A 25,478-nucleotide genomic window follows, 5' to 3' on the forward strand; every position below is an offset into this window, starting at 1 on the left:
TTAATAAAAAAAAAGATACAGGACAGGTAATGGTTGGTTATCTTCATGCTTTCTTCTGGAGCACTCACAGGGAAGCTAAACAAAGGAACAATGTGCTCCTATACTCCCTGCGCATTCCAAGATTTATTCAAACAGCCAGCTTTGATAAACTCATCCTGCTCCTCGCGTTTGCTCAGCCTACTGGAAAAGTAAAGGAACACAATCAAAGACCTGCCGTGCTGCATTCCCTCCACAGCCTTGGCCTTGGGAGGCCTCTCCAGGGGCCTCTTTCCCACTGACAAATGCAGACTGTTGTGCAGCCTGCCTAAGCAGCAAGGCACTTTTAAATGCTTTTCTCCACAGCCAGGGAGTAAAGATAACCACTCAGAATAGCATTGGGCCTTTAAGGGTTGTTAGAAAGTAGCATACCTGGAAAACAACAAAAGCACGGTTTTGGAATGTTATGAACTGAAACTATTTGGTTTTGAATTCTCATGCAGGTGATTTTTGCTTTTCAGCAAAATACTACACATGTTCCTACCTCTTCCACTCTGTCCTTCATCGAGCATGGTGAAACCTGTATTATGAGGATATCTTATGATATTACTATGGTCTGTGGGAGACAGAAACCTCAAACAGTTAATTCACATGTTTGATAACTGGAAAGTGAAAAATAGCTATCATAAGAAAAAAATAACTCATTGCCACATTAAGAAATAAAGGAAAACTCTTTACCTGCTGTTTATCTAAAATGAAAGATTAAGACAGCTTGAAAGTAAAGAGGCTGTAGTAAGTATAGAAATCTTATTACAGTTACTAGAGATGTTAATCAAATCTCACTCACTGGTTTGAAAGCAGAATCCAGACTCCCAGTGTCGCTAAACCTCACAGAGAAATAAAACTAAGTACACTTCAGCAGTTCTAGACCTTGAGGTTTTTAATCACATTTACCATCTTGCTTAACAGTTCATTCACTTTAAGCAGGCAACTTACAGGTTTTCGTAGAAGTGTCTGGAAGTGTATCTAGAATGCATTGCCTGTCCACTGGTTTATTTACAGTTTTTTTCCAATGAAAATCAGTAGCTAATAAATCAAAGCATAATTACACAAACACAAAAATACAATCATTAACATTTTACTGGATACAAATGATAAGCATAAGGAAATGTCCATGTTCTCTGACATGAATTTGTGTTAGTTCGCTATTAAGATGTGATATTCTGGGTTGGTGGTAATGTAACTGAGAGATGTGTGTCTTAAAAAAGAAAAGGTAATTCAAGAGCCACCCATGTTTGCCATGATCTTATACCACAATATCTATCTGTACACAGCAATGTGGTCATGTATACTCACATGTGATCATATCAACATTATTCATTTTTTTCTGACAAGGTTTTACCATCAAGGCAGTTGAACCTCCTCAACAACGCTTGCCCTGATCAAGTACCAGATTCTATTATCTAAAGTGTTGGATGATACAGAAACGATCTGTGCAAGTGTAGCAATTTTGATTCAGAAAATCTTTAAAAAGTAGTATTTACAAAGGTAACTTTTAAATTCACTGATTAAATTAAGATTCCAGTCTTCATATTCCAAACACCTGCTCATTTAATTTCTTATTTTTGGCGGTTTGCTCTCCTTTCCCCATTCCTTCTCCCCCCGCACAAATATTAGCCCATGTTTAAAGTAAACTACCACAATTAAAACTCTTCAGAACAAAAAAAAAAAACAAAACCCAAACAAAACCAAAAACCAGCAAGTTATTCACCTTGTGCCAAAAAAAAAAAAAAAGCAACACTAGAACATTACTCAGGAGAATCCATAAATCCTTCATAATTAAGGAAAGCTCCAGGAGCAAAAAGACCTTACACAATTTGTAGAACTTGGGAGGAGAAATTGGGGAAAAAGGAGATATTTATTCTTTGACTTTTTTCTGGTTTTGTCTGAACTTAGCTTACAAAAAGCTCCTGGTACTTTTCCCAGTGTTCCCACACCTCATTTTTCTGGCACATATGGTTTAATATGAAAACAATTTAAATAAAATATCAAATTCAAATTTCTACTGTAAATAATTCAACTGTGACAAAAACCAATAGGCTTTAGTCATTTCAAAACTAGCCCTGCACAGCTAGCCATTTGATTAGGACTCAGAGGTTAAATAAAGGGGATTCTAACACAAATTTGGTAATCCATTTTAGCCTTGTAACCATTTCATTCAAATGAATTATAGAAGAAATCCTTCTCACTGATATTTTGTTTCTTTTGCATATATCCTACTACACATAGGTCATAACAATATAGGCTCTGCAAGAAACAGAACCATTAGAGCTTTTCTGTGTTTTCTAGTGGTTATATGAGCCTGTCGACTTCAACATTTAAATGAAAAATAAAATCTCTTCAAATTCTCATTCTCAATGGTAAATAACATTCCACCAAGAAAAAAGGCTGAATGGTTATCATCCATCCTTATTATAAGATACTGCATTTCTTCTCAGCTTTAAATCAGGGGGTGTCAATACTGTCTCTTTTTGCTTCCATCTTGTGTTTCAAATTCCAACTCATTTGGTAGAAGAGCTCATCATTTTACCCTCTTGCTGAAGTTGGTCTTTCACACTGGTCAGCTTTGGAAAGTCAGAATACTGAGTGCTTCTCTAGATCAGACTGGTACTAATTTGAGTATGGAGTGGAACCAAACTGGTTTGATGCGGAGTTTGGTCTGGTTTATTTTCATGCTGGGTCAGAGATCTAGCCATCTCAGATGGTTCAGGAAACTGGGTGGGAGTGGTAGCCATTTCCATGCCAGAGTTTCTTAACAGCAAAAATACAGAAGAGAAACTGAGAGAATGAAAAGAAGACTTGTGGTTGAGTGAAGGGAATTTCCATGTCCCTGAGTGGTGGTATTGTTCAGTGAATTTGTGACAGCTGACAGGTAAGTGGAACTTGCTGAAGAATTGTTTGAAGGTGTTGGACTTGTTCCATTGGCATCGCAGTAAATCTAGAATGCAAGGGGGAAAAGTAGTAACAAAAAGGGGGCTTTCTTTTTTTTTCTTAAATCAGAAGAAAAATTAGTAGTAATGAACAATGTGTAGCACCACCCAGTCACAGTACTCAGATACGATAAACACAATTGCTCATGCCTCTCATTGTGCCATTAAGGACAAAGACATTTTGAAATGCATGCGTGGCATTATTAAAGAATTAAATCTAACATTTTTCTAAGTGTTTTTCTGATGTTACGTAACTACCACTTTGTCAAAATCCTGCCCTAAATCAAAAGTTAGACCTAGAGAAGCAGGTTTCAGAAAAAACTCACACTGAAAAAGAAAAAAAAAAAAGGCAAATGTAAAGCTATGCAAATACAAATCTTACTATGAAAAGACTTTTGGACAACTGTATGAATTCATTGCCTCTGCAGACTAAACCACAAACAAAAATATAAGCAAATACTGGTTTTGTTTTCCATTGCTACCGTTTCTGGGCCTGGTTTGGGGATTGCTTTCAAGCAATAGTGGGGTTTGTAAATGGACTTTATATCTCAGCCTCTCTTGATTCTTATCTTGCTGTGGTAGTACCAAACTGCAGAACTTAGAACAATGGAGCTGCACTGATTAAACCATAACCTATCTGCATGCTAGAGCACACGCATAAAGAATGCGGTGGATAGCATATAATAATAGCAAATTTAAAAAATGCTGACAGAAAGCAAGCTTACAACAACAAAAACAATTCCTTCCCATAACTCTGCATTATAGTGATAGAACATAAAATACACCCTATGTAACTTCAGTACCAGGCTATTTCCTACACATACACAGGAAAACTTTCAAAGTTAATCTAACATGCTCTTTTCTTCCAGTGGAAGAATGCATGTGGTACACGAGGGTGAAAAAACAAGGGCAAGAATCCCCCAAAATGAGCACAATACAGCAAGCTTGGTGTCAGCAGCTCTGTGGCAGCAAACTTGTATTACACCAGAGCATTCTGGCAAGCTCTGATAAGAGTTAGCTGAAGTAAACCCAGATTTCTTTAAAAAAAAAAAAACAACAAAAACCCCAATAAAAACTACTTTAATAAATAATACTTTCCATAAAAGGTGTCTTTATTGTCTCATATTTCTAGTGTTACTGAGAAAATTAATTTTCTCTAGCAGAAAAAATAAATTACAGTTCCTCAACACTGAAGCCATGAAATCAATGTTAAATTTACTGGAAAATTTCATGAGCATTTTCTTTAATTATTTTCTACATGGGAATAAATAAATAAGCATGAAATAGAAAAACACCAGAATGGTGTAAGGCTTTTGGTAGTTTGGGGTTTTGGCAACTGGCCACATGCTGGAAGCAATTTAGCACTGCAGGATTAAAAAAAAAAAATCTCTGTGTGGAAGTTTCTGTTGAAACCAGCCCAAAAGTGATCAATAATGAATTGCAGTGTTAATAACCTACAAGCTGGATACCAGACAGGTCCCAACCCGCCGTGGAATTCTTTTGGTCCTTATACAAAGTCTCCACTGCCGTTTCCCACTTTGTTTTCTTAATTTTAAACAGAAAACCCAGTTTATCGATTTTTTTTTTTTAATTTTTTAGGTTTTTTTACTGTGGAAGTGGCAGGGCTTAGATCCAAGTTCCACAGTCCTATGGTAGATAGAATCCTTGCAGATCTTCTTAACGTGCATGTGACAAGTACTGGTAACTCAAAGGGTGTGATCCTGCTCTCATCACGGCAAGACTCCACTGAGCGCAATGGAGAAGGGATAAAGCCCTTCCTTACAAACAAAGAGGGGAGGTTGGGGGGGGGGGAATATTTAAAGCAACCTCCAGCGAAGGAATTACTTTGCTATTTATTTTTCTGATACCGCAAAACGGACCTTTTTCAAAAGGTGGCCTCTACACATGGATGCGGTAGTTGGTAGCCCCGCTTGGCTTGACTGCTTACAGAAAGCCAAATCGCTACTGCATTCATTACCTTTGCAGCAAGGGTAAAACTTGGCCAGCCCATCAGCAAGAGGCTACTGTCTTAGCCTCAAGATCCCAAACCTCCCGCACCCGCCATGACCCTAGAACAGGATCCAAAGCCCCATACGGTGCGGGGAGATTCTGAGCAGGGTGCTGCTGCCCTTACGGAGCTAACTTAGGTTTCGGTGGATCGTTCCTCTTCTTATCACCGGGAGCGGGGGGATTAACGCTGCTCCCCGAGGCTTTCCCTCGAAGATCCGAGGGAAAGAAAGGCGGCCAACTCCAACTTCTTCTGGGGTTTTTGGTTTTGTTCTGACGGGGGTAACCCGGCATCGCCATCTCGGGGCACTGGGCACGTACCCACCGCCCGCCCGAGCCCGTTCCTGCCGCCGGGAGGGCTGCGGGACGAGCCCCGCGGCCCCTCGCCAGCCGCTGCTGCCCGGGCTCGCTTCCCCGCCTGGGCGGAGGCGGAGGAGCCGCTCGGCAGGGCACCGCTGCGGGGGGCCCGGGCGGCGGGATGGCGGCAGCAACCCCTAACGGCCGCCAGCCCAGCGGCCCCTCAGGCGAAACCCGCCCCAACCCGGTCCTGGGGCCACCGCCGCGGTGCCGGGAGCCTGCGGGAGGGTCTCGGCGTGGCCGCTCCCTCGCCTCTCGCACTCGCGCCGGCGGGGAAGCGAGGAGCCGCTCCGGGGCTCACCTGCGTGGGGAGGAGGAGGGCCAAGAGCAGGAGCCCCAGGCCGAGCCGCGCCGCCAGCGCCGTCCCCATGTCCGTCTGCTGCTGCTGCTGCTGCTGCTGTCCTGCCGCGCTGCCGGTGCGCCTGCTACAGCTCCTGCCGCTGTGGCTGCAGGCGAGAGGGATGCGCCCCTCGGCCGCGCCCGGCCTTTTAACGGCAGCGCGGGCTCTCGTGACGCCCCGCCACCGCCTACCCCCTCCTCCTTCCCCTCCCCCTTCTCCTCCCCACACTTCTGCCCCCGCCCCGCGAGTCCCCGCACCCCCTGGGGCTCCTCTTCCCCTCCCGGGGCCGGGACGCTGGGGCAGCGCCTGCAGGGCAGTGCCAGCCGTTCTCTTTCCCTGCCTTCGGCAGACCCGCCAGGCTTGGTACCCCCCGTCTAGGTGTGACGGGCGGTGGTGCCTTTGTCTAGCGCCGGCGTTTCGTTTCTGGTACGGAGGGGCTGGCACAGGGCTGCAGACGTTGGGTTGCAGTCACTCTTGAGAAAGTCTTCCGTTTGTAGAAACATGAAGCATTTTCATTGAAAAAATAAATTAATATCAAATCATGAGAGAGAAGGAAAGGTAAGGACGGCTGTAAGTATTTCCAGTTGATGGGGACAGTGGGTGAAAGGCTGAGGAGTTCAGATCCTATCTCGTTCCAAGCTGCCTTACCATTGGTTCTCAGACTTCAAACCACAGGTTGCAATTAAAAGCACTCTCTGGATCTAAATATTTCATTGTTACCATTGTTTCTTAAAGAGTAGGAAACCTGTGTAACAAGTGGAACAGTTCTGCCAGCCTCTGTGTATTTAAGGTTCTAGCTTCTGGCACAGTGAACACTACAGTTAAATAGTATCTCCTCCCTTAATAGACAATAGATTGTGCCAGTGTCTCACCAATCAGTCAGGTGTTTCAGCGTACAGCCAAATTAGTAAAAATATTTGTGTCTGCTGTATAAACTGCAAAAAAGAGACACTGATGTGCTGATCTTATTGTGACAAAGCAGTTCTTTCCGTTTAAAAGATGTCCTGGTAGCTCAGACTAATCAATGGATTTTAGATTTGGATGTGTTCATGTTTATCTCAGAACAAAGTGTGAAGAGATATCCAGGTTCAGCACTGCTTAACTCATTTGCCATCTCCAGGGGCAGGACTGCTTTTTGAGAGTTTCTAAGGACGGTGATAGAACTGGGTCCCAAGGCACAGGAAACAAGGGCAAGGACCAAATGCTGGGACTTGTGTTAGGAAAAAATATATCACTCTAAAGCCAGCCGCACATTAATTGCTTCAGAATGCCTGACAAAGCTATAGCAATTTTGGTTTTCCAGGAATAAAGGCATTTTGCGAGCTGTACCACCCAAGATAGCAATCCTTGTTCCATACCAAAATGAAAGACCTTCTGAGAGCTACACTAAGCCTAATGCACTCCTGAAGTGACATTTTCCCATCAATTTCCTATTAGAGACATAGTCTATCTACAGAATAGCTATAGGAATAGTCATCAAATTGAAGGTCCTACATCTCTGAATACTTGCTGGCTGTTTGCTCTAAGATGGTTACCAGAAGATGGGTTTTCACGACTATATATGAAGAGAAAAAAGGAAATTGTGATGGCCTAAAATAAGAGATGGGTGACAAAGCTGAAAACATTCCTGTCACTACTTCTCCTTACAAAGAGTTTGCTAGAGTTGTCACAGTTAAATGAAATCACAAACGGGACGGAAGATCACCTTTTCACTCGGTAGACATGCCTAATGCTAGAGAAAAGTGAAATTCCCTGTGAGAGAAGTCACGTCAATCAAACAAAGTGAGGGCTCATGCCATTCTGACACTGGGTCCCCTGGTGGAGCTACAAAAGTAAGGAAATCTAGTTAGGGCTCTAAAATAGCCCGAGCAAAGAATATTCTAGTGTAAAGCTGACAGAGATGGTTTCCATTATAATCTCTCTCCTCCTTGTTTGGGAGAAAAGGAAGCTATACTGCTGTTGCACCCTCCTGTTGCACACTCCTGTCAGGATCATAACTGGCTGCTGCAGGTTAAAGCAGCAGCTGAGACATGTTAATGTCAAAACTGGGACAAGTGAGAATAAGGGAATAACTATCAGAGAGCCTTTCCCATTCACTCTACCCAGTGCACCTCACCTGAGGTTTAGAACTGCATCAATAAAAAATTAGGATGATGCATGGTTCTTGTAAGGTGACATGAACCACACAGCATTATACAACTGCTTATTATTAATATTATTATATTAGAATATTCCACTTTTGGCCTTTTTACAAGTTTCAGTGAAAAATGGAGATTTTTTTTTTTTTCTAAAAATCTTATAAAGTCTGTTCCTTTATTTAAAACTGAAGAAAAACACAGAGTCTTTAAAATATTTGGCAGGGATGATAAATTAACTGAAATAATAAAACAATGTTAAGTTTATGTTCTGAGGCTATAAACCATACCTCTCTGAACTATTCCTCAAATTCTAATGCAAATAAGGAAATGTACTGGCAGCAAGGGAGAAGTGCTAAAAATATGTTAAGCCCAAGACTTTCTTTGAAACTTTTGTCATTGGAAAATAGAATTATAATGCCTAAGCTCCATTAGATTTCTACAAGCAACTCTCTCCATTCAGGAAAGCTGCAATATTCTTGATTCCTCCTGAACACATAAATCACCTGCACTCCTAATTCCAAAATCTTTACTTTTTTTTCATCTGAAGTCTATAATGAAGTCTGCAAAAGATGTATCTGTGCAAGAGACCAGGATCCAATATATAGATTTTTCTACGAGGCAAGAAACACTGTAATTGAGTTGAGAACTGTATAAAGTGAAGCACTGCTATCTGGTGGCCAAAAGGCACTTACGGTTTTTTTTTCTGTCATAAAAGACCATATACTCTGTCAATCAAACATCCTTTGACAGCAATGTGCTCTAAGTACTCTCATGATGCCAAGATACAGTGTTAAATATTATTGTTAAATTCCCATTGTTTTGCTTCCTTTATTTTTCTCTGGGTCCAATTAGTACTCAGCACCTTCCACAGTTAAACACATAATATTTAATGAGAAAGCTTACCAAAGAGAAGGGAGAAAATTACTTTGATCTTTTGAGTTAAATGTAATTTCAGCTGTATATTCCACTGGTGACTTTTAAGTCAACTGAATTTTGCAATAGGCCTAACTTTCAATCTAGTGATGAGAAGCAAAACTTGTGCTGCTATGTATAATGCATTAGCAAACAAGATTAGCTAAAATGACTGGCAGGAAAAAGACACCCTGATTGTCTGTAAAAGGAAGCAGAGACATATAACTAAAGTATTTAAATTTGAACAAGCTTTAGCAAAATAAATATAGTCAGAGCACTGAGTGGAATTCATGAGAACTGATTGTGACTGAACCATTAATTTACTTGTGCCTTTTAGCTGCCAGTATCAATCCATTTAAACTTAAATATTTTAAATAGTACTCACCTGTGTCATATTATGAGTTATTTTAGTTATTTAATGCCCATATGTGAATGTTATTGTCCTGGGTTTAGCAGTAGCATTTACATGTTAGAACACGATCTTTTTCCAAGGGACAGCTTTGAAATCCAGCTTTGCACATATTAGCCCATGTGTGCTGATCTATGCTGACAACATCTGGTGGTAAGTTTCCTTGATGTCTGCTTTTGCTATATTGGATTTTGCCTTGAGAAACTCACAGGACAATATTTCCTAATACATAGGAACACCATCTTTTCACAAGTTAGGCTGGCCCTTGTCCTGCTACTTGTTTAGTCTTTAGAAGCATCAAAGCTCCAGCCATATAATCAAAATTTGATGGATTTTTTGAAGCACCCTTCTTTACATTTGCACTTCCACTATCATTGCAGAACAAGACTGAAATACTGTGGGAACTGGCAAGTTGAAACTGATTTTAGACAACTGGACAAAGCTCTTTGACATGTGTCTTGGGTAAGAACTTGGAATATGTATTGAGGATTACATTCCTTCTTCCAGTGGAAAGCTTATATTAAATTTATGTTAGTAGAGATTTTAATGGAAGGTATGATGGGTTGTACTGTCAATCTCCACTTGATAACAAACGCTGACTGGATTCAACTATACATATCTTCAGATGTGGGCCCTGCTGCCACAATCCAGACTCTGATTACACCAGGGTTCTAATAGTGTCAGTTTCCCTTCTATGCCAATCTGAGGCAAAAAGCATTAGACTGGCCTAATTTAGAGGTGTATGGTTATGGAAGCAAACAAAGTCCTGGAATCATAAACCCGGAAATTTGAGCAGAAGGGAAACTGTGATTCCAGAAATAGTCTCAAGAAGAAATGTTTAAGAGTTGCCACCCTAATACCCATGGATCTTTTGATTTCTGGGTAGCCTTCAAGGGATGGTGTCAGCTTACACAATTAGGTGTGGCTTCAGATCTGCTTGAAAGCACACCTTTCTCCCTAAGTCAAGCAAACTCTTGGGTGACATCAATACAAATTAAATGGTAGCAGAGCCTGCTCTTTGTCCTTGAGGCCAACTGACATGCCTAGCCATGCCCATACTATTAAACTCTTCCAGCCTCCAGAAAATGGAGGCTGACTCTGAATTGCCTATTGGTGGGTAGTTGTCCGTGGCCTGAACCAACCCCTGAATCATGCTCAGGAATTGTTTGAGATCATGCTACTTGGTATGGGACAAAATTAAGACAGGCTTTCCTTCAACTCCTGAGGCATAATGTCAGATAACAGGTCTATGGACATGCAGAAGTAAAAATGATCAAAAGCAATTTTCTGTGTCTTCTGATCTGATGCAGGTTAAAACATAATTCTCAGGGCAAAATCAGTGAACGGTATTCCATAGTTCATAGGCCTCCTGTTTCTTTGTCAAACTATCTTTGCAGAATAATTCTCTTAATACAAAGTCTTCTTTGCTGCAGATTTAAAGTAATGGTTTATTACATTGCCATGTTAAAGTACACAGATAATAATGATGGTCAGATATATCACAAACGGTTTACCAGTTGAAAACATATCAAGCACTTCACACTGAGAGAAGGAAAGAAGGGTGACATGATAGCAGCTGTCTACATCTAAATGAGTCTCTTTGGAAATCCTTGGTGGGGGAAGTGAGTGCTTCCCTTGGAAGGGAAGTGAGTGCTTCTATGATGTAATTCATCTCATTTCAACATAAACATGTGAAACAGATTAATCACATCCTGGAGATGCCTTCTTCTCTTCACTGACAATCAAAAGAGTGTCGACTAGTAGCTCAGACATTTGCCACTTCTATTTTCCCTTATTTTGAGGAACAGATATTGTTTCTTCAACCTTATTTCATAGAATTTCTATGCCTTTTTGCCTCTTGCCTTTATACATTCTCAAATCTGTCTTCATCAGATCATATTGTCTGAAGTAGCACACTCCACTCAAGCCAACAGTTCAGCATGCAACTACTCTGTAGATGCAGCTTAGAAAGAAATGTCTCTCATTTTGCAGCAGCAGCAGCTTTGTAACATTCGTGGTCTGATGTAATTTTGAGATTATCTCACTCCATTTCTTGAACAACAGTGCAATGTTAGCCCTTTCACCATCTTCTTGAATTTTTATTTTACTTCTATGATAAGATTTATTACTGGTTGCAATTAGTGGAACCACCTTTTTCTTGCCATTAGCTTGAGCACTATCTATGTAAGTACCTGATTTTTCCCAGTGGCTGTGATATTCTGCATTACCTCTCTCACCAGTGGATGAAAAAGTAGTTACCCTGATATTACACTGCTATTTCACTCTGCTCATTTTCCAATGGGGCAAGAAGACCAGGAGGCCTCCATGGATGGATAAGGAACTGCTGAGAAAACTTAGAAGGAAAAAGAAGCTTATGGAAGGTAGAAGCAAGGAAGGCAGCCTGGGGAGAATACAGGGATATTGTCCAGGAAGTTAGGGATCAGGTCAGGAAAGCTAAGGCCCAATTAGAATTGAGTCTGACCAGGGATATCAAAGATAACATTAAGGACTTCTATAGGTATGTTGTAAGCAAAAGACAGAATAAGGATAATGCGGGCCCTCTCTGGAAGCTATTGGGAGAACTGGCTACCCTGGATTTGGAGAAGGCTGTAGTTCTCAATGGCTTCTTTGCCTCAGTCTTCACCTGCAAGTGCTCTGACCACACCACTCAAGTCTTGGAAGGCAGATGCAGGGACTGTGAGAATGAAGACCTTGCGCCCACTGTAGGAGAGGATCAGGTTCAAGATCATCTTAAGAACCTGAATGTGCACAAGTCCATGGGACCTGATGAAATCCATCTGCAGGTCCTGAAGATGCTGGGGAATTAAGTTGTTAAGCCACTGTCCATCATATTTGAAAAATCATGGCAGTCAGATGAAGTTCCTGACAACTGGAAAAAGGGAAATATAACCCCCATTTTCAAGAAGGGGAAAATGGATGATCCAGGGAATTACAGACCAGTCAGTCTCACCTCTGTGCCTGGCAAAATCTTGGAGCAGATTCTCCTGGAAGGCATGCTAAGGCACATGAAAAACAATGAGGGGGTTCATGACAGCCAACATGGTTTCACTAAGGGGGAACCCTGTCTGACCACTTTGGGGGCCTTCTGTGATGGGGCTACAGAACTGATGGACAGGGGTAGAGCAGTTGATGTCATCTACCTGGACTTGTGTAAAGCGTTCGGCCCTGTCCCACACGACATCCTTGTCTCTAAATTGGAGAGACATCAATTTGATGGATGGACCACTCAGTGGATAAAGAACTGGCTGGATGGTCACACACAAAGAGTTGTGGTCAATGGCTCAATGCCCGGCTGGAGACCAGTAACGAGTGGTGTCCCTCAGGGATCAGTGTTAGGACCGGTCTTGTTCAACATCTTCATCGCTGACATGGACAGTGGGATTGAGTGTGCCCTCAGCAAGTTTGCTGATGACACCAAGCTGTGTGGTTCGGTTGATACGCTGGAGGGAAGGAATGCCATCCAGAGGGAGCTTGACATACTTGTGAGGTGGGCTGATGCCAGCCTTAGGAAGTTTAATCATGTCAAGTGCAAGGTCCTACACCTGGGTTGGAGCAATCCCAGGCACAGCTACAGGTTGGGCAGAAAGGAGATTCAGAGCAGCCCTGCGGAGAAGGACTTTGGGGTGTTGGGTGATGACAAACTGAACATGAGCCGGCTTCAGTGTGTGCTCGCAGCCCAGAAACCAACTGTATCCTGGGCTGCATCAAAAGGAGCCTGGCCAGGAAGTCAAAGGAGCCCCTCTACTCATGAGACCTCACCTGGAGTATTGTGTACAGTTCTGGTGTCCTCAACATAAAAAGGACATGGAACTGTTGGAACAAGTCCAGAGGAAGGCCATGAGGATGATCAGGGGACTGGATCACCTCCAGTATGAAGACAGGCTCAGAAAGCTGGGGCTTTCAATATCTGAAGGGGGCCTACAAGGACAGGGACTCTTCATCAGGGACTGTAGTGATAGGATAAGGGGTAACAAGTTTAAATTTAAACAGGGGAAGTTCAGGTAGATACAAGGAAGAAATTCTTTACTGTGAGGGTGCTGGGGCACTGTAATAAGTTGCCCAAAGAAGTGGTAAATGTTCCTTCCCTGGCAGTGTTCAACGCCAGGTTGGACAGAGCCTTGGGCAACGTGGTCTAGGATAAGCTATCTCTGCCCATGGCAGTATGGGTGGATCTAGATGATCTTAATGTCCTTTCCAACCCTAACTATTGTATGATTCTATGGTTAAACAAATGAAAACCATTTATTGAAAATCTCTGCATCCTTACTAGTCATTTTAACCATCATCTTTAGTTTATGACTGTTGGGATTTCTTCTCTCTCTGACACACTTCAAGACCAATGTTTTTTTTCTAATAACAGTGGGAGTCCTTATCTTCTCTTGAGAAGTGTTGAAAATCTGTATCTTGCAATTTGAATATAGTAGTCTTCCATTTCCATATTTTGTTACTGTTTGCTTAATTTTTATCTACTGCTATCTTTTTGGCAGTAGACAAGGCAGATTTTTACCCACAGGTATCAAAAAGATAGTATATATAAAAAGGTAACTGCCTTACAGACCATACAGTTTCAGATTTCATTCCTAGTCATGACTGTGGCATGGTATCCTGAAAGGCTTATTCTTTTGTAACCTTTTCTGGGTACTTTCTAGTCTGAGTACAGGACAGGCAAAGATAACATGGTAGTGAGAATGAATCATCAAAAGAACTGACAAACAGGAACAGAGAGTTGGAACTGTTTATTTTAGAAAACAAAATAACAAAAAATTATTAAAATATGTATAAATGGACAAGTTCTAGAAAGCAATTAGTTCTTCTTCCCATTTCTTAGTAGACAAAGGGAGCAGTTTACGATTTGAAAAGATGAACTGCTGAAAAGAGACATGTATTGTGTATCACTAAGTGTTGACTTCATGTATCTTTCAGATGGTGAACTCTTTGTCACAGGGTATCATTAGGCAAGCTGCAGGGATGAGGACATTGAGAGTTTAAATAGCAAGTGTTGCAAGGACACACTTCCCTGGGAGACAGATCATCCCAGATCGTCCTACTGTGTGACTTGTGACTTACATATCTTTAATATCTCTGGAGCTGTGAAAGGACGAGACAGCCTTGGCACCGAGCAATACGATTATTCTGACATTCTAGCCTCTCTACTGCATCTTTAATTATATTATTTCTTTTTTAATATCAAAAGTGTATTGAAACCTACAGATGATTTTTTCCTTCATAATGCAGTAATGTTTATAAGTGCCAATCAAGGCAACTTTGCCCCTTAGCCACAATGGAAGATGAAATATTTTGAACAGCCTTTTTTCTGCCTTTAAAAGCAAACGTGACACAAACCAGTTAAAAAAACCTAGCAAACCCAACAAACTTTAATTGTACACAAATCTAGGAGGAAAATTTAAATTTCCTCATTGAAAATTAATTACGTTAGACTTGAGTATATCTTGTATTAGTTACTATCAATTAGAGAACATTATATTCTAAATAGTAAAGACATTAATTTGAGCAGAATACAGAGGAAACAGAAGTAAACAAATAATTCAAACTAATTAAAGTTTTCTCATGGAATTCATAGTTCTATGGCTAATAAGTAAGGTTCAAATAAAAAATGCTTAATTGATTGCTTTTCCTTTTTACTGCATTTGCCAACCACTGCTAGTGGTACCTAGATAAATCCTACAGTGGATCTGGACCTGAGCATGTTCACTACAGAATGAATGAAAGTCTGAAAGCCTGTCTTAGGAAAAACTAACTTTTCCTACAAAAAAAAAAAAAGTGGTTTAGACAATTGACAAACAAGAAACTGAGGGGAAAAACAAACAAGAACACCTCATTGCAAACCTCTCAGCAAAGTGGGGAGTGGAAGAATTAGCAGTGAAACTGCAGAGCCTTTAATTTCTGAGGCTTAATACCAGGCTGACTGAAAGAAGTTACTCACTGTTGTCCTCCCATTTGCTTAACCACTGATGTAACACTGATTTTCACTGGCAAGGCAGCTATGTATTTCTGGTTTAGATGGGTCATCACGATGAGGGTGGCCTTTATCAGCTTCTTCAGCACTGGTCAGAGCAGTCTGCACTGCCCATCTCCATTTCCTTTCTATTATAGCAGTTAGTCAGAGAGTGAAAAGGGTGGGAGGAGGGGGGAAAAGAATGTTACTTTATATACCTATATCTCTGTCTGATATATACCTATATCACTTAAAGAAAGTTATATACCTATATCACTTAAAGAAATGTAAAACAATCACATTACATACCTGAAACTTACCCACCTTACCTTACTAGTTATCCACTATAATGTCAAAGATGAGTTTTCAAGGAATAAGTAGGCTGAAAGCAAAGGTACTTTGTGAGACCTTGCTGCCTTCTAGAAAGATATTCTCTGCGCAGGATGCCAGTATGGCTGCAGAAAAGAAAGTGTACAGAAGTTCACAATGTGATTGTTACTGCAAGAGTTGAAATGGTATCATAAGGAGTTGGTAAATGGAGAGAGACAGAGCCAAGTTTCAGTGTTCATTGGGGCTGGAGACATTAAAGGTGTCCTAAAGAGAAGAAAAACAATGTTTTATAGTAAAAATGGTACAGTACATTATATGGGTAAATGTGTGAGAAGTTTAGAGCAGGGTTCCCACTGAAAAGACAGCACTGGAAGGGCTAGAAAAAGAGCTTCTGCTGCATGAAAGAGATGGGCTTTAGAGGAAGAGATGGTGGGATTATTTGGTCATGGATTGGATGCAAGTAGCAAGCTAGAGAAATTGCCTCCAGACTATGGACTAAGAAAAGGGAACACCTGAGCAGCTACAGTAAGTGTGACACTGGAAGAGGTGAATTAGCAGTCAGGGAGCTTTCGCTCATTATTCAGCTTAATATGGACAAACTTAAAGGCGATGCTGACACAGGGACACTGTGTTTTCCCAGGCTGCATAAATATGCATTGAACCTTCTCAGTACACCTTGAAATAAGCAGTGTCATTTAAAAGGCATGTGGTTCCAATGAGCTAATGCTGAAGTTAAATCTGCAGTGACAAGTAATCTGGTGAGATGTGCATTGCAGAACGTTAGTCAGAGCTACTCACAGGGCTGGAATGGCAACATGGCTTTATTTTGACATTGAATGAGTGTCAGCAGATCTACTGCTGTCACTTGACCTACCTTGCAGGAAAATAAAGGTAACAAAAAACCCTAGGCAGTGGGGAGGGAACTTCCAATTACAGATTCCCACCTACAAGTCAAAAGCTATCATGATTTTTTTTCTCTGAGCTATCAAAACTAAAAGACAAATCTCCTTGTACGTGAATGTCATAGGGAGTATATTGAAATACACAAAATGAAAACCATAAACAAGAGAGGAATTACCCTTCCTAGACAGGAGGTGACTCCACTGAAAAAAAAAAAAAGGAATGAAGCAGTTCTATGAGAATAGCCATGGGAAGACGAATACATCTTCATCAGACTAATTTCTCACCCAAACTTCAAAAGGATGCATAGACCACCACTAACCTGCCAGGTGTGACTGATCACTGCTTCTTACCAAAGCTGAAACTTTTCACTGTATGTTGCTGAGGCGTCATATGATTTGAAATAAAATAAAATCACATAAAATGGCATAATAAATAAAATAAAATAAAATAAAATAAAATAAAATAAAATAAAATAAAATAAAATAAAATAAAATAAAATAAAGCTTCAAATCGCCTGAAAGCAGCTTAAAGAACACCCCTGTGAGACCTCTGTGCTGACCAGCCTGTTTCAGCAAAGCCTCAGAGAGCGCAGCCTGAGCTGGCGGCTGCGTGCAGAGGGAGCTCTGCACTGCCATCTAACGGCAAAGTACAGGAAGAGACTTTCAGGCTGGTCACCCGTCGGAACGTTTTGGTTATAATCACAATTTAATGTAAGTAACTCAGGAGTAATTAATACTGCATAATAATCTAAATAATAATACTTAATTTTTGCCTTTTTTGTAAGTAATAAATGCACTTCATGACCCAGGTTGGAAGCTGCCAGGACCTCACACAAGTGGAGTACATATTGTAGCCCTTCTTATTCTGCTTTGTGGATTACTTTCTGGTTTTGTAAGATACCACTAGGTCATCATATTTGATGAATATAAAAGACAGAGGGACTTCAGGCATGTTCTTTACCTTGCCTTTTGAGATGAGAGGCAATAAAGATGTATACTATCAGACTAACCTAGAAAGACTAATACTTACATCTTTGTTTACTGTAAATTACCTTCTCTCTTTGCAAAGTTAGAGCAAGATTTTAATCCTACATGAGGCAAATCAGATTCTAAAGGCTCTGAAAAGAATGGGGTGTATGCAGAGCTAGGCTTGAGGAGGTTTTATTGGGATTTGGGTGTGGGGTTCCTCCTCTCCCAGAGGAGACAATATTTCTGCACAGGGAATCCCCTCTGTTGAGACATTCATTTCTATTCTGACTCACTGCATGCCACTAGAAATGCAAGAAAGTTTCTCTTACCAACCTTTTTTTGGTTTTCTCTCCTAATAAGGATATGTGTATTTCAAGAGATATGGGGGGAAAGTGCTATAAAGCTAACAGCTATATTCCCACCGACATTGATCAGATATCACAGAACTGGGCACTGGGGTATTCAAACTACATAAAGATGTTGGGATCTTCCTTTCCAGGGAGGTTTCTAAGGCAGGGAAATAGATCTGCCAAGGAACTGCTCCATTACAAAATATCCCTGGCATAAGAACCTCTCAATCAAATGTTTTATGGCCAAGTTTATAGAAGCATAAAATTAAGCGCTTATACTGCCCATGCTAATTGCAGAGCTGCTGTACAGCAGTTATTTCCACAGTTACATGACTCATCATATTTGTTGATAATTTTCCAAGGGAGGATGGGTCTCTAAGGTGAGGTGACAGGTAACAGGCATTTTGAAGCAGAACTTTAAAGCTGAGGAGGTCTTCCATCTGCTAAAATTACACCAAACCTGTACAACCATTTACACCAGGGCAAGATGCTGCCGCCAATCTGATGGGATTGCATTTTGTTGCTGGTTTGTAGGGACACAGAGAATTCACCAAATGCTGAGTAACCAGGGCATCCCAAAGCACCAAGAGAGGTGGTTGGTGCATGGCATGGAGAAAGCTGGGAGAAGGCAGGAGGGGGGGGGGGAATGGACCTGTCCTGGTTTCTGAGCTCCAAAGAGGAGGGATTATGGATTACCACCATGTAATGGGGGTGTGGAGTGAAAGCGGGGGACATAATGTGAAGGAAAGTAACAAAGATAAGGACAGGGAAAACGCAGGCCACAATAGGATTTGTATTAGACTGTCACAGAGGCCAAGCTTTCCTATTAGTCTGTGGTCAGGAAACTCTAGGAGTCATCTCCCTAGTGAGAGATTTTCACTGCTTTCTGGTTTGGGCGTGTGGGCAGAGCCTGAGGGGCCGAAAGTATTACAAAGGGAAGATCAGAGGTGCGTAAAATAAAAACGGTATGAAAAGTATCAATTTCATTACTCAGGCTGCTTTCACTGCGCAGCAGTGAGAGAGCAGCACCGGCGGGGAGGGAGGGAGGGAGGGAGGAAGAGCCCTGCCCAGCGGGGCTCGCCGGCAACCTCTCTCGGGCGTGGGGGGAAGCTGCTGCCGAGACACCCAGGCAGGCAAACCCGCGCTCTGCCTCCCCCCACCTCCAAACCAGCGTGCGTTGGAAAATAACGATGGAGTAACAGCTCGAACGGACCTGCGCGGGGCAGGGGACCGGCGGAGGGGAGGTGGGAGGCACAGGCTGCCGCCTCCCGGGGAACTTCTGTTCCCGGGTACAGGACCCCGCCGCCTGCAGCCGCTCCTCCGGGCTCCAGCTCCGGCAGAGGGCGCCGAGCCCCGGCTGAGGCGGCTCCGCCTCCAGCCTGCGAGCGTCGGCGTGGGGACGGCAGCGGCAGGCCCGGGCCCGAGGCGCCTGGATGACCCAGGTAACCGCGCCTAGGCCGCGGCCCGCTGCGCGCCGAGCCTGGCCGGGCCTCCCCTCTCTCCTCGCGCCCCTCCCTCCTCTCCCGGCTCCAAGGTCGCGGGTCTGGGCACGGGGTCCGGTGCGAAGGGCAGGCCTGCGCGCCGCGGCCTGCGCCGAGGAGGCGGCCAGGGAAGCCGGGGCTCCTTGGGAGCCCCGAGCAGAGGCGGGCCCGCTACAGAGGGTCAGAGACCGTCCCCGCGGCGGGAGGGGGGTTGTGTGTCTGCGGGCCCGCACCGCACGCCGTGAATGCTGGCGTTGTCTCGGCTGCGTGCTTTTGAACGGGCTGCCAGCTCCCGGCGGCGTTCGGACTTGTGTCCTCACCGGGCAGCGAGGCTCATCGCTGTCCGCGTTCAGGTTTCACGAGGGTGAGAAGACGCCCTTCGCGTGTGGGGCGGCTCTCGGCCTTCCTGGCAGGGGCTCTCTCGGCGGCCGGTTGTACCCGCCGGTCAGGGGGAACGAAGTAGGAATGAGCAGTAGAAATAAGCAATAATAGTTGGTTACACGTTCAAATAACTGTTCTAGGAGTTTGTCCCCAAAAGGAGGAGAGGTGCCAAGTCTTTAAGTGAGGATTGACCCACCGTAAACTTTATATGTCATGTATTTTAAATTCATGTATTTAAATACAGGAAAGCCAAGGGAGGTGTGGTTCTTTTTATTTGGCTAATAATTGCCCTCGTTGATCAGGGCTTTTTCCCAGCCAGAAAAACCACCTCATAAAGATCTCAGCAGAGTTCTCTTGGGTGTGGGGAAAACAAGCTCCAGTCTCAGGAAGAAACACGTGTTTCCACACATGCAAGTCGTAATAAAAGGTAGTGCTCCACCGAACTAGGAAGAGCTGGAAATCAATTCCTGAGAGTGTTGAAAGACGTCTGGGGTGTGGTTTTTTGTGTGTTTCTCCTACTTGTCCCCAGTTAGAGATGGCTCCCCATGTTGGAGAGCATGCGAGACTGCTGTTGCTGGTGTCAGCCCTATTGCACTACACAGAGCAGCGTTGTTTCTCTAGAACTCGACCACGATGCTAGATTTGGAGAAACAGGGTAGGATGCTTTACAGTGTTCTGCCATGCAGGAGTGTTGTGGTCCAGGCAGAATCTAAAGTTAAGCAGCTTTTGACTCTTCTGGGTTTATTTGCTTGCAGTATTGAGCAGGTTGTTTTTATTGACGATGACTCATGATGTTTTTTTATATGCTTTTTATGACATATGCTTTTGTTAATTATATTTCAGGTGTAGGGAGAAAAATGCCACAAATAAGTTTGGACAGAGTTTGACAGTTGATACTGAACACCAGAAAAGGAATCATGAAGAGATTATTCCAGATTATTGGTGTTTGCTTTTCATCTGATGTTTTATCTCTTTGTAATGGTGGGTGGTGTGTGAGAAAGGCAGATTATACAGTTGGTATAGCCTTGCGCTTTTAGGTGATGCATTGATTGCTCGGCTGGGAGCTAGTTTATAATCTTTTTGTTTTAACTGTCATGTTGTACCTGGAGAAATCCATCAACAGACAAAGCAGTTGCTCATTTTTGCTCATGAATGTTTGTTTTGTTTTGTTTTAGGGTATGCTATGACTGGCTTCAGACTCCCCATCACTACTTTTAGAAAGCTAAATGTCTGGTTTGGACTGTGGGAGAAGTTCTCTTCTAATAAACTGTATCCCTCTTGGAGGAGAAGCATGTTCTGTAGCTGTCAAGCAAGCACAGTAAACTACAGAAGATGTCCCAGCTTTTCCTCAGTAAAACTCTGTGCACCAAGACTTTCTCCAGAGTATATCTCTGTACTTCCTCTGCGGAATAAAAGTAGCAAAAGCTCTAAAAGGAGCAGACAGACTGTGCAAGAAGAAGAAGAGGAAGAAGAGGACGAAGAGGAAAGCGAAAGCGATTTGGAGGATGAATTTGAAAATGACCCCAATGTAGTAAAAGATTACAAGGATCTTGAAAAAGTGGTGCAGTCTCTTCGATACGATGTGGTCATGAAAGCTGGCCTAGACATTGCAAGAAAGTAAGTAGGGCAGAAGAAGCCTGCTCATGATAAAGGTGTCATGTGTCTGAAATTTGAGGCTTGATAACTCTTTTAATGTTGGAATAACTAAATATTGGGAGATGAGGGGGACATTGTTTGCTGGTTGGGTTTTTTTTTTTTGCATAGCTATTTTGACTGTCTAAAAATGTTTTGGATGGATGGGTGTTCTTGTGGGTTTTACCTTGCCTCCCTTGAAACAGCCTGCTTTCTGCTGGCTGCAGTATTTCTAAGATTGCTGAGGAGGCATTTTCTATCAGTTGCTATTTATTTAAAATGAAGAAACCACAAAATACTGTACTAAGTAATACAAAAAGATCTAATCTGAGATTGAGGGAGTAAAATAATACACTACTTAATGGCTGTAGAAATAGGTGATGGTGAGTATAAGCCTAATGTACTAGTAAATATATCAGAGTGCAGTCCGTAAATATACCACAGTGTTTGATCTAGTGCAACCTACAGAAGCCTTATATTGCAGTGCTTTTAAAACAGAATGTTAGTATAACTTGATGAGTTACAAATTATTAACCTGGCTGGTGCAGGAAAGGGGATATTATTCATTGGATATTCAGGAGACAGGTCTGTAAAAACAGCTTTTCATGGCTTGCACAGAGCAACTATACTCTATTATTTCATGTAATATCTATGAAAGACTTTTTCTTTACTTCTAGTTCAGGTCTGTCCCGACCTTAAATAAAGGTATCCTTTATGCACAAATGAGAGCTGTGGCAACGTGCCTTGCACATGAATGGTGTTCTTGTGTATCTGCAAAGAAACAATTGCACACTGTAAATTCAATAAAACCTTGTTTTTCTTCAGTAAAGTAGAAGATGCATTCTACAGTAATGAACTCAGGCTGAATGGAGAAAAACTATGGAAGAAAAGTAGAACTGTAAGACTTTTTACAATTTAATCTTTTCATACAGTACAAGAAAATAACTAAGACATGACCTCTTCTCCCTCTAAATTGCTCTGCAAAGGCGAATGAATAGCATCGCTAACACCACTTCCAGCTTTGTATGTGTGTGACTATGATTCTCTGGGTAAGGTGTTACTCCCTAAGGCAGGCAGGAGACTTGTGTTACTAGAGAGTAAAATCTAAGGCAGAAAGTCAGGAGAAGACAGATGGCAGCAAGGACAGAACTTTCAAAGCTGCTGAAGGAAGTGATGATACCGATGTGAGGTTGATGGAGTCAGAAGATTGAATCTGAGATACTGGTGGAGCAGGCATATGAGTAAGGAGAAAGTTTGATGATAGGGATTGAAACAGGGGGAGCTCAGGTGAGGTTGTTGTATTTGTAGCAGAGCACACAGGAACACATTTGGTAGAAGAGCCGGAAGGGTTGCAAGCCATACTGTGTAATGACAGAGCTTGCCAGAATGATGACAGACTTCAACCCACCCTGTGTGTGAGGGTGGTTCCACATGGTGGTTATGGTCATCAAAGGGTCATAAGTTTTATTTCCTGGTTCTCTAAAGACTAGTTTTTGAGAGGCATACTGCTTGTATGATGTTTGAAAAGAACATAGGCAGTTGGCAAGCACTCTGAAACAGTAAATGCCCTTTTAAAGGCAGGAGGGAGAACACTGCATTTTGCTGGTTTGTGTTGATACAAAAAGATTGGCAGGAAATACCCTTCAGGAAAAGCCTCCAACATACTACATGGCACCTTTTTCACAGTTAGGCATCAGCCATAGAACAGGAAGGGTAAAGCTTTTTGCAGAGAATGTCATGAGATATTTAATTGCTTATTGCCAGGGATTTCCTAGAATTTCATAGCTGGAGGATTTGTAGTGTGTCTGGTGTTGCCTTGCCTGCCTCCTGCCCTGGGAGATAAGAATATTAAATGGAAAGAAAGGAGCAGAGTTACAGTTGGACATAGGCTGTAGGGATTTGTTTTCCCAGGAAATGTTGATAATCAGTCATCTTTTTCTGTTTCCAGGTGAAAACTGGGGATACGCTGGATCTCATAGTAGGTGAAGATAAAGAAACAGAAACTGCCATAGTTATGCGGGTAGTCTTAAAAAAAGTATCTAACAAAACTGAAAGTGAAAAATACAAAGTAATTGTGAGGCGCTGGAAACACTTAAAAGTGCCCAAACAGGATGTATTTAAGTGATGGGGGGGTTGCATGTGGCAGCATAAGAGTTTTGCAGAAGACCGTATTTATTCTTAAATACGAATTTTGGTTAAACAAAATTACAGTACCCTTTGTTAAGGGCTTGTGTCAGAATGTTCTTTCCCTCTGCTGTGTATGTCAATATCCATGCAATAAGCCTGTCACTTTTTGCTGTTAGTTTTGTTTCATGGCGCTGTGGGATAGAAGATCCAACCCTTACAATTCCAGGCAGTTTCCTTACAGATGTTATAAATGATGAACCAATAAAGACTAATTTGATCACTGTTTAATTGCTGTCTAATTTTGTTAATCAGAAAGGTTACATTAAAGCTGACAGCACAACAAGCAGAACTGCTTTGTTAATGTTATCTCTACATCTGTAAAATAGTTAGGGATAAAACCCCCAATTATGTGAAATTGCTTCCTTTTTCATTATTGGTTTGAGCTTGGTTAACCATACTAACTCTGTGCTTAATACACAGTGCTGCTATACCAAGAATACAGAAGGACTCTGATTGCAGCTGCATATTTCTAAGAAGGAAACTTCATGATAAAAGAGAATCATAGACTCATTTAGGTTAGAATAGACTTTGAAGATCATTGAGTCCAACCATTAACCTAACACTGCCAAGTCCAGCACTATGTCCCTAGGCACCACATCTACACCCCTTCTAAATCCCTCCAGGGATGGTGACTCCACCACGGCCCTGAGCAGCCTGTTCCAGTGCTTGACAACCCTCTTGGTGAAGAAATTTGTCTTAATATCCAATCTGTATCTCCCCTGGTCCAACTTGAGGCTGTTGCCTCTTGCCCTACCACTTGGGAAAAGAGACTGACACCCACCTCACTACAGCCTCCTTTCAGGTAGTGGTAGGGAGCGGTAAGGTGTCCATCCTTTTATCCTGTGGAGAATGCATCCATCCAAGCCATGAGCAGGCAGTTTCTCCAGGAGAATGCTATGGTAAATGGTGTCAAAAGGCTTTACTCAAGTCTAGGTAGGCAACATCCACAGCCTTCTCAAATCCACTAAGCTGGTCACCTTTGTCACAGGAGGAGATTAGGTCATAGAATCATGGAATAGTTAGGGTTGGAAAGGACCTTAAGATCATCTAATTCCAACTGTCCTGCCAGGGGCAGGGACACCTCACACTAAACCACGTCACCCAAGGCTCTGTCCAACCTGTCCTTGAACACTGTCATGGAAGAAGCATTCACAACTTCCCTGAGAAACCCATTCCAGTGCCTCACCACCCTTAAAGAACTTCCTCTTTATATCCAATCTAAACTTCCTCTGTTACCTGTTTTAACCTGTTACCCTCTGTCCTATCAATACAGTCCATAATGAAGAGTCCCTCCCCAGCATCCTTATAGCCTCCCTGTATCCTTGTAGGCCCCCTAAAGGTGGGGCTTGAGGTCAGTCAAACAAGATCTGCATTTCATAAACCCATGCTGACTGGGCCTGAACACCTGTTTGTCTTGCATGTGTCATGTGATGGCACTCAAGAAGGTCTGGTCCATAACCTCCAGCACCAAGGTCAGGCTGACAGGCCTCTAGTTCCCTGGATCCTCCTGACTCTTCTTGTAGATGGGTGTCACATTAGCTAACCTCCAGTCAACTGGGACCTTCCATTAGCCAGGTTTGCTGATAAATGATGGAAAGGGGCTCAGTGAGCACTTCTGCCAGCTCCCTCTTGGGTGGATCCCATCTGGCCCCATAGCCTTGTGTGTGTTGAAGTGCTGTAGCAGGTCATTAACCATTTCCCCTTAGATTATGGGGGCTTCATTCTGCATCCTGTCCTCGTCTTCCCACAAGACTGAGGCAACGGTGCTATTAAGTAGCTCAGCCTTTTCCTCATCCCTTTTAACTATATTTCCCCCTGCATTCAGTAAAGGACGGAGATTCTCCTCAGCCCATCTTTTGTTGCTCATGTACTTACAGAAACATTTTGTTGTTGTCTTTTACAGCAGTAGCCAGATGAAGTTTTAGTTGGGCATTGGTGTTGCTAATTTTCTCCCTGCATAACCTCATGACAACTCTGTAGTCCTCCCGAGTGGCCTGCCCCTTCTTCCAAAGGTCATAAACTCGCCTTTTATTCCTGAGTTCCAGCCAAAGCTCTGTTCAGCCAGGCCCCTCTTCTTCCCTGACGGCTCATCTTTCAGCACAGGGGGACGGCCTGCTCCTGTGCCTGAGATTTCCCGCTT

At 42.6% G+C, this 25,478-nt stretch overlaps 2 protein-coding genes across 2 annotated transcripts; one reads left to right on the forward strand and one right to left on the reverse strand.

Moving 5' to 3' along the window:
- Positions 1-898: 898 nt before the first annotated feature.
- Positions 899-5,795, reverse strand: CD24 (CD24 molecule). Its single transcript, XM_062624683.1, has 2 exons — positions 5,632-5,795; positions 899-2,974 (listed from the first exon to the last, which is right to left on the reverse strand). The coding sequence occupies exons 1-2, from the start codon at positions 5,698-5,700 to the stop codon at positions 2,789-2,791; spliced, it is 255 nt and encodes an 84-aa protein (XP_062480667.1). The 5' UTR covers positions 5,701-5,795; the 3' UTR covers positions 899-2,788.
- Positions 5,796-19,009: 13,214 nt separating this feature from the next.
- On the forward strand, positions 19,010-23,566 carry MTRES1 (mitochondrial transcription rescue factor 1). The gene is made up of 4 exons (XM_062624697.1): positions 19,010-19,099; positions 20,695-21,136; positions 21,977-22,049; positions 23,100-23,566. The coding sequence occupies exons 2-4, from the start codon at positions 20,703-20,705 to the stop codon at positions 23,274-23,276; spliced, it is 684 nt and encodes a 227-aa protein (XP_062480681.1). The 5' UTR covers positions 19,010-19,099; positions 20,695-20,702; the 3' UTR covers positions 23,277-23,566.
- The last annotated feature ends 1,912 nt before the right edge of the window (positions 23,567-25,478 follow it).

This window comes from Pezoporus occidentalis, unplaced genomic scaffold, assembly GCF_034315485.1.
Source record: "Pezoporus occidentalis ecotype Australia unplaced genomic scaffold, CSIRO_AGI_Poc_V1 ctg109, whole genome shotgun sequence".
Classification (NCBI taxonomy): domain Eukaryota; kingdom Metazoa; phylum Chordata; class Aves; order Psittaciformes; family Psittacidae; genus Pezoporus; species Pezoporus occidentalis.

What these genes read in the sequence shown, in the direction of transcription:
- CD24 (XM_062624683.1), bottom strand. Translation starts at nt 5,700, where the DNA reads ATGGGGACGGCGCTGGCGGCGCGGCTCGGCCTGGGGCTCCTGCTCTTG. An exon ending in CCCTCCTCCTCCCCACGCAG is followed by an intron (nt 2,975 to 5,631) that starts GTGAGCCCCGGA and finishes CTTGCATTCTAG; the next exon opens with ATTTACTGCGATGCCAATGG.
- MTRES1 (XM_062624697.1), top strand. Translation starts at nt 20,703, where the DNA reads ATGACTGGCTTCAGACTCCCCATCACTACTTTTAGAAAGCTAAATGTC. An exon ending in GGCCTAGACATTGCAAGAAA is followed by an intron (nt 21,137 to 21,976) that starts GTAAGTAGGGCA and finishes GTTTTTCTTCAG; the next exon opens with TAAAGTAGAAGATGCATTCT. An exon ending in TATGGAAGAAAAGTAGAACT is followed by an intron (nt 22,050 to 23,099) that starts GTAAGACTTTTT and finishes TTCTGTTTCCAG; the next exon opens with GTGAAAACTGGGGATACGCT.